This window comes from Sminthopsis crassicaudata, chromosome 4, assembly GCF_048593235.1.
Source record: "Sminthopsis crassicaudata isolate SCR6 chromosome 4, ASM4859323v1, whole genome shotgun sequence".
Classification (NCBI taxonomy): domain Eukaryota; kingdom Metazoa; phylum Chordata; class Mammalia; order Dasyuromorphia; family Dasyuridae; genus Sminthopsis; species Sminthopsis crassicaudata.
In genome coordinates this window covers 325,877,917-325,887,476 of record NC_133620.1, presented here as the reverse complement: position 1 = coordinate 325,887,476, position 9,560 = coordinate 325,877,917, and the positions used below count along the sequence as shown (strand labels likewise).

At 33.4% G+C, this 9,560-nt stretch overlaps 1 protein-coding gene across 1 annotated transcript in view; it reads left to right on the top strand.

Moving 5' to 3' along the window:
- The first annotated feature begins 379 nt into the window (after positions 1 to 379).
- Positions 380 to 9,560, top strand: part of RGS9 (regulator of G protein signaling 9) — a 96,766-nt gene continuing 87,585 nt past the window's right edge. Inside the window, 1 exon segment of the mRNA XM_074260586.1 lies at positions 380 to 632. Within this exon segment, the coding sequence (XP_074116687.1) occupies positions 576 to 632 (57 nt within the window). The 5' untranslated portion in view covers positions 380 to 575.

Below are 9,560 nucleotides of genomic sequence, written 5' to 3'. Positions count from 1 at the left end.
CAACTGTTCTGTATGCTATGCTACACCTTTATCATCATTCTTACTAACTGTGCTATTGTGTATTTCACAGCATCTGCCAGCGAGGGAGACATGGAAGTAGTGTGTAAGCCTTGTCTCTATCTACTCAAGACGTGGACAGGGGTGATTGCTTTCTATAAATCCTCTTGTATCCTCAGCTCCCCCATCATTGGAACGCTGATGTAGTCTTGGTTGAATTCATGTCTTCCCCCTCGTGGCCAGATGGCATAAGTACGGCTCATGCTAATGAACACAGAACCACTTGCTGATTGGGTGGGTGCTTTATTCCACAGCTGCTTTTCAAGCAGCTTGCAGAACGAGACTAAATCATAGCAACAGCAGCAGCAGCAGCAGAGCAGCAGCAGCAGCAGAGCAGCAGCAGCAGCAGCAGCAGCAATCACCATTTACCACCTTATTCCTTAGCATTATTTCTCCTTATCTCTAGATGACAAGAATTCTTGTCTTCTAAAAATATATATATTTTTTGTCTTTTAAATTTATTTTTAATTTTCACACCATCACTTATTTACTGGTTTAAAGACTGTTCAGTTTCCAAGATGACAATCAAACATCAAGGCCAGCAGTACAGGCCAAGAATGGCATTCCTCAAAAAGGTAACTATCTCTGCCTCTCTTAACTTGGTGGGAAATAGGAGCCACTCTTCCCTAGGAACCAAAACCTGGACAGAAGCTTATATGTTCAGAAGTTGTGGGAGGGGGGGTGAAGTGAGGAACGGGCACAGTCCTAGTAAAAAAAAAATTGTTTTTAATTTTTACCACTATTGATTTTTGATAAATGTATTGTGAAATGATGTATATGTGTATGTGTGTATTTAAAGAAAAAGCTACTTAGGTTTCCAAACTGACTGTGTTTATAGAAGAATCAAAACATAAAGAGCTCTTATTTAGAGCACTGTGTGGATGAAAACAACCTGTTAGATGAGAAAACAGAGTATTAGGGAATATCGGCAGATCTGTATCTGGTATGGGTTTTCCCCTTCTGTATAATAGATGCTTGGCTTCCAAAGGTATTCTCTACTGAAATTGGTTGTTCCCTGATCTGAAATACAATATTTGAAAGTTTTTTGTTTGCAATACCCTATACAGAGCATTATAATAAGGCATTTCATAGGAGCATTGGTCATATTTGAATCTGTATATATATATATATATATATATATATATATATATATATATATATAAAGAGAGAGAGAGAGAGAGAGAGAGATAGATATATTGTGTGTGTGTGTGTGTGTGTGTGTGTGTGTGTGTGTGTGTGTGTGTGTGCCAGCAAGTGGCTCTCAATATGTTTCTTTCGAATAATAAAGGTTTGTAAGACTAAACAACCCAGAAAACTAAGCACTGTCCACTTTTATATGTGGGGTTTGTTGAGCCTCCTTGAAGGAGGAAGTATACTTGTCCTCATTTTGTTCAGCATTTGTTAGAAAGGGGTTTAAGAAAACTGGAGTGGAAAGACTTGAAGGGGATTAAGCATTAATCCACCCTTTCTCCAATTCCCTACTTCCTGTGGTTTTATCTTTTGAGTGCTGCCCATCTTTTTAGGCTTATCATTGGGAACAATATGAGTTGAATCCTCTGTGATAGACATAGCCCCTTCAGATTGGTGATGGAGTCCCAGTTCCCCAAACAATTAAAAAATATATCCTGCTACTCTAAAAACTCAGGAACCTATCTCAGCTAGTGAATGTAGGAGATTCATTAACAAAGCATGGAGAAGACCAGAGCATTAGTCTATCTAGTTATATCTCAGAGATCCTTACATATATATTTTAGTATCTTCAATGCAGAGGGAAACTAGCCATATATATTATATATATATATATATATATATATATATATATATATATATATATATATATATATATATATAATCTAATAGTATTTTTTCCAATTGCAAGTAAAAAAGTTTTCAAGATTCAGTTTTGGAAGATTTTGATTTTTTTTTTTTAATTTTTTTTATTCATTTTTCCAAATTATCCCCTCCCTCCCTCCACTCCCTCCCCCATGGCAGGTAATCCCATACATTTTACATGTGTTACAATATAACCTAGATACAATATATGTATGTAAATACCATTTTCTTGTTGCACATTAATTATTAGCTTCCGAAGGTATAAGTAACCTGGGTACATAGACAGTAGTGCTAACAATTTACATTCGGGAAGATTTTGATTTTGAAATTTTTTTTTTACTCCCCCCTTCTCACCCAAGATAGCAAACAATCTGATATAGGTTATACATATACAATCCTCAGTCATCTTTTAAAGATTTTACATATATATCTATTACCTTTGTTCTATTTCCTCCTAAATGAAAATTTTCTTCCCCAACCTCACCTATCAGGTGATATTCAAGATCATCATGTGGAAGATGGATTCGACTTAGTATGTTTGGCCACAGAAGGTAGAACAAGGGGCTATATAGTTGGGAGTTGTAGAAAGGCTATATGTAAAGAAAATCTTCCTAGCAATTAGAGCAGTGTAAAAATGGAAGAGCTGCTTTAGGAAGTTGTAATCCCCCCTTCACTGGAAGGCTTGTTGGGACCACTTGTTGGGAATGCAATAGAGGTGATTCCTATATGATTCCTATATGAGAACAAATTGATCTAGTTACCTCTTGAGGTTATTTTAAAATTTGAAATCCTTTCATTCTTGTTTTATAGATTGCTTCGTCTGAAGTCCTTTGATAGGTTGTGATTCTGAGCATAATATAATCTTATTTGTTCTCCTAGTCTCTGGTTCCTGTCCTTGTTTCTTAAACTCTGGAGTTTTTTTTTAAAACAGAGTTTAGTCAAGTTTTCAATGCCAAATAATTCTTATAGAAAGAAACTATTTTAGATTTAATTCTTACTATTTTTTCAATTAATAAGCATTTATTTTCTTCCAGTCCACTTCTAATAGAACAACAAGAAAGAAACCCTTGTAACAAAAACTTTTTTTGAACATATAGGTGCCTTTTCTTTTTCTTTACTGCCTTTTCTTTGCTGTATAGAAATAATTGTATCACTATTAATGATATAACTATTGCTGGGTCATAGGATATGTACATGCTAGTAACTTTTTTGGGGGGATACTTAACAAATTGCTTTCTAGAATAGCTAGACCAGTTAATAGCTTCACCAATAGTGCATTAAAATACCTATTTTCCTAAAGTCCTTCCAACATTTGTCATTTTCATTGTTGTCAACTTAACCAAGGTGAATGGCTTTTAAACTTTAAAGTTGTTTTAATTTGCCTTTCTTTAATTGTTACTGATTTGGAACATTTTTTCATGTGGTTATTTGATAGAATGGATTTAATTTCCTGAAAACTACTTGTTCATATCCTTTGAGTATTTATTGAGTTAGAAATGGCTTTTATTCTTATATATTTGAATAAGTTCCTTATATAGCTCAGAAATGAGATTTTTATAAAGGAAATTTGCTGTAAATATTTTCCCCATTTTCTTTTTCTTCTAACTTTAACCCAATTGGTTGTTTGTGCAAAACATTTTAAATTTCATATAATCAAAACTATACATTTTACCTTCTCTAATTTCTAATCTCCATCTTTTCTTTGGTCATGAGAAATTCCCTTGTTCATAAATTGGACAAGTAATTTCCTCATTTCTCCTATGATTTGTTTATAACGGCACTCTACATGCCTAAGCTATGTAACAGTTTGTAGCTTTACTTGGTAGATGGTATGAGATATTGTTCTGTAACTACTTTTCCTCAATGTTTCTAGAAGTTTTTGTCAAATAGTGAGTTCTTATAGTAATAGCTGAGATTACTGAGTTTATCAGCACTAGATTTATTCTTTCATAAAACCCAACAAATTAATGTCCTGTTTATTTAAAATAACTCAACTCTTAGTTTTATTTATTACTTTTTTGCTTTTAATTTTGTTAATATTTTCTCTACTTTTTAAGACATTTTGATATTTAATTAGGTTTTTTTGAATAGTGGGTCTTCTAGAATTTTTTTAGTTGTATGCCCAATTCGTTGAGTTGCTCTTTCTTTTATAGCTAAAAGTATCTAAAGGTATATTTTTTTTCTAAGACTGCTTTGACTACATTCCCAAATTTTTGTTTGTTGTCTCATTGTTATGATTATCTTTAATAAAAAGTATCTATTGTTTGTATGATTCTATTTTATTTTTCTATTGTAGTTTTATTGTCTGGTTTTCCTTAGAACTCATTTAACTTTTTTGAAAGTACTTAGATGCTGTGCTGTTTAGGGCATATGCTTTAGTATTGACAATAATAATAATTAATTATGATACCTTTTTAGCAAAATGTAGCCTATCTCATTTAATTAAGTCCATGTTTGCTGTTGCTTTGTTTGAGATTATAATGACTACCCCTTTTTAACTTCAGTGAAACTATAAGAGATTTGCTTTATCTTTATATTTTACTTTGTGAATTTTTATGTTTCCAGTATGTATTTGTATCAAGTGCTTGTAAACAGCAATTGTTGGATTCTGTTTTCTAATACATTCTGCTGTCCTCTTCCCCTATATGGGTGAGCTCATCCCATTCACATTTATTTACCATCGTTATTGCATAATCTCCCCATTCCATTCCTTTATACTTTTTCTTTTCTTTGTTTCCTATCCACTCTTTAGAGTATGGTAAGAGAGATGTAGTGTGCTCAGCATCAGTGTTCTAGGTTGGGAGTAGTCTTCTTCTGTTTTCTTGCCCTTCTTCTTTCTCTCTTTGCCTACAGCCCAATAATAGTTCCTTATTCTTTCTTTCTTTTTGAATATCTCTTCCTAATCCTCTGCTTAGAGTTTGTTTTGCTTAAGACCAATTTCTTTCTTAATGTACTCTCCTTATTTTTCTCCTTTTCCCCCATTCTCTCCTATTTTCTTGTTGAAAAAATATACTTCTTTTACCCTACTCTGTGTTTATTCTTCTATTCTTTGACTAGTTAGGATGACAGTGAAATTCAAATGTTACTTGTTCTTTTCTGCTCTTTCCTCCTTATTTGTATAGTCTATTTATGTATTCCAATTATGTGAGATAAACCTCACTCATCCAAGCATATTCCTTTCACCATTCTTGCTTCTTGAATTATACAATCTAGGAGAGAAAAAGACTAACAAAAATATTAAATATTAAAAATATTAAACTTATTAAACTTACTCTATGACTTTTGATGATAATAGAGTTGTAAGGGAACACATGTGTCTCTCATCTTATTAGACTCACTTGGGGCTTGATTCAAGCATCTGAACCATTCCTGAATTCAGAGCCAGACTTTCTTCTTTACTTGCTTCTTGATCAATATAAATCCTAGGACCTACAGTCATTTCTTACCTTGAGTCCTTTATCCACCAGTCTTAGATGCAACACTGAAAATGACCTAGCAATGCTTATTAAGTAACAGCGTTGCCAGTTAGCATAAGATCAGAGGAGATCTGGGATCTCTTCTTGCCCTATTGCATAGCTGCTGCCAATCATACAAGTGCAAATTTACCAGGTAAGTTTGATATTGTTTTGGTCATGATTAAGGTTTAAAAAAGTTCATTTAAAACAAAATCTACTTTTTTCTTCCTCTCATTATCATAGCATATGGCGTAATAGAATTTCTATTCATTTATATGGTATACTTTATTTATCCTAACTGATAGGTACCACCTTGGTTTCTAGTTCTTTGCTACTACACAAGACATTTCTATATATAAATATTTTAGTACATATGGACATTTTTTCTTTCTTATAGCTCTTTGGAATATAGGCTTATATCCCAAATGATATAACTAGGTGAAAGAGTTTGTCTAGTTAAGTAACTTTTGGATCATAGTTCAGTAATAGTTAAAATCAAGGTAGACTGAGGCCCAAAGTTCTGAGCATAATCATTTTATTAGTAAATATGAATTTGCCAATAAACAGCTTCTCAACTTCCCCAGTAAAGATAAAACCCCAAATGAGGAGGGATAGCTCTTTTACAGTTTTGGAGAATATAGAAAACAGGAAGTCTAGCATCATAGATGGAAGAAAATATGATTGGGTAGAAACTGGAAATGAGGGCCAGCCACTCACTCCTTCTCTCCTATGACTAAAACTTGTTAATTGTTAGAGTACAACTGCATCTACAAAGATAGAGAGAGATAGCAAAACAGACTGCTGGATAACAAATCAGACTTAGCTATCCTTGAAGAATAGCTTCGTGGTATAAAGATACTAGACCAGATTCTCTGCTCTCCACCTGCCTCCTTCAAAGATAACATAATTTCTAGACACAAGAATAGAACAGTAATTAACAGGAGAGCTAGATTTCTAAACTTAACTCATTACAACACAGCTAAATTTCTGAAGTAAGTTCAAGTTCATGACTTAGGCAGTTATAACACAAAATCAATTAATTGTAAGTAGAATCAATTAAAAAAAGACATAGACTCAGTCTGATGATTTAAATTCCAAAGTGTTTTCTAGAGTGCTTGAACCAATTCACACATTCACCAGCAGTACATTAATGTGCACTTGGAACATACACTCAGACTGATAAAAGCCAAGTGGGCAGCAGAAAGCAGTCTTCTCTTTTTCTTCCTCTGCCATAACAATCTGATTGAACATCTTATTTAAATTCAATACTGTTAAACATTGCCTACATTTCCAAGATATGGTATTGAACCAATGTGATGATGTACTGGTCTACTTGAATTCTTTTGTTCATATTGTGGTACTCTATACACAATTATAGCTACTCATTCTTTTTTGGCACTGTGATGATAGGTGAAGGACTGCTGGAATCTGTATTGATGCTATTGATATGCTAATTTATTGGTTTGTTAATTCCTTATGATTCCATTTTAGACTTTATGAACTGAGAATAGTCAAAGATCAATTCTTTTACATGGTACACAGTCCTCTTAATGTATCTTAGTATAATATTAGCTTTTGGGAACTGCCAAATTGATTCATTTTGAGCCTGCAATCCACTAAATCCCTCAGATTTTTTTTTTCATAAGAGCATTTATCTAGTCATGTTTGCCCTGATCTTTATTTGTGAATTTGTTTTGTAGAACTCAAGTATAGGACTTAAAATTATTATTATATTTCAGGTTATTCAATTCATCAGTGTTCTAGCTTGTGACAATCTTTCATGAATATCCATTATATTATGCAATATAGTCATTTCTCTAAGCTTAATTTATTTGCAAATTTGACAAGCATGCTATCCAGGCTTTCATATATGTCATTAATAAAATTGTTGGACAGACTTATGGGAAATTCCACTACAGAGTATACTCTACATTGACATTGACACCTGAATAAATATTCTTTGAGACTAGTCATTTGACCACTTCTAAATGCATCTATCTCTACTATCATCTAGCCCATAATCTTTCTATCTAATTCATAACACAGAATTGTTGACTTGATCAAATACTTTGCTAAAACCTAAGCATACTCCATTTTTAGTATTCCCATGATTTACTATATTGATAACTCTATCAGAAAAGGACATGAGAATAGTCTTGTGTGACCTTTTATTCATGAAGTTGTGTTTACTAATTTTGCCAAAAATAGAAGGCAAGTTCACTATTGTATTATTTGCTAAATCAATCTTTTATTCTTTTTTTAAAAGCTGAAATATCATTTGCCCATTATAATCCTTTCACTTTCTCAGCATCTCTCACAGATGATCAACAATAGCTCATTAATCACACCTGCCAGTTTTTTAATTACTCTGCAATTTAATTTATTCAGGTCTGGTGACTTAAACTCATTGAAAGTAATAAGATATCTTTTGATTGTACTTTTGCTTAACTTTACACTCACTCCTCGACATTTCAAGCCTCAGAAGTTTAGTATATTAGGAACAGATGTACTGGGAAAAAAAAACTGGGTTATTTTTTAAGCTTAAATAACACATCCTAAATCCCTAGTTCAGGTGGGACCCTTCTAAGGGCTAATCTAGGTATTATTTATTTATGTTTTCAGAAAAAAATGTATATAGGCAACTTAATATTTCAACAAAGATTGAAATAAAATATCCTCTGTCTCCAACATTATGTGTGTTGGAATTACTACCTAGATTAGACCATCAAATCTTCCATCTTCATGGATAGGATCCAGTACAGAAAAGATGTATATGAGACACAGTGAAAATTTTCTTGATAATGAGTGTTAGTCTCTGAAAGGGTGATGTGTAGGAGGCTATAAAATTTCCTATTCTGGAGTTCTTAATAATTAAGATAGATCCTAATTTGCCTGTGATATTCCAAGTGTGTTTCTATTGAAAAGATGCTTCCCAGCCTTTGGGACTCTATGACCATGATATACCTTGATTTTTGTAATCCTAAAGAGATTTTCCAAGGAACACAATAATAGAAAAAAATCTATCAGTGCTCTTGTGGGCAGGATCTCTTAAATAGTTTAGTTCTATCCATTTTTCTCCCTCACTCTTCTCTGTCAGAATGTGGCACAAATGTTGAAAAGGAAAGCTAATCTCATTGTGTTTCAAAATGGTTCTTTATTTCTTTCCATGTGATCCTCAGGAAAGATTAATTTTAAGTTCATAGGAATCTTAATTATGATTATTTTCCCTTTTGGAGAGAAAAAAGTGAACTTAAGAACTTACCTCAGCAATCAGGTGTATCTCCTTGTATCACTGTTAACCATTTTCCTCCCATATGAAAAGAAAATTGTGGGCTCATCTAATTAATTTTTTTTAATTGTGACTTTATCCCAGGACAATTGAAGTATATAGTGAGAAAGCAAGATGTAGAAGGTGCATAGTGCAGTGGATTTCATGGTGTGGAAAAAGAGGTGGATTTGGAATCAGAAAGCCTTGATCCAAATCCTGGTTCTAATACTTAGTACTTGTGTGAACTTGGTCAGACACTTTACCTTCTGGGTCTCAGTTTCTTCATTTGTAACATCAGGGTATTGGACTAGATGGATTTTAAGTCCCTTCCACTCTAGGCTTATGACCTATTTACTTCCTACAGAACATATATTAATTAGATTGTCCAGATTACAGGTGACAAGTTCTCTTAGTATTTTTAAAAAGACATCTCTTCCCAAAGAGGAGGCTGAACAGTTGCCCTCTACTAGTAGGAATGCATCTTGCACCTTCAAATCAGTTCAAAAGGCTTTTGCAAGCATCTAATTTTTACCAGATGCTTGGGATACAAAGGCAAAAATCAAATAGTCTCTGAAGGTTACTAATTAGAAGCAGCATATACATAGAGAAATAAACATATGTACCTATATTTATAACAATACAATATAAACTACCCTTATGTCAAACTGAGATGGTCTTGGTCATTTTCTCTTTCAATACTATACCTGCTTAACATTCAGAAAAATGAGAGGAGAAAAAAAAAAAGGAAAAAGGGGCAGCTAGGTGGCGCAGTGGATAGAGCACCAGCCCTGAATTCAGGAGGATCCGAGTTCGAATCTGGTCTCAGACACTTAACACTTCCTAGCTGTGTGACCCTGGGCAAGTCACTGAACCTCAATTAGCCTCAGCAAAAAGCAAAAAAAAAAAAGAGAAATGAGAGGAGAGTCAAATAGTTGAATCCTTTTTTC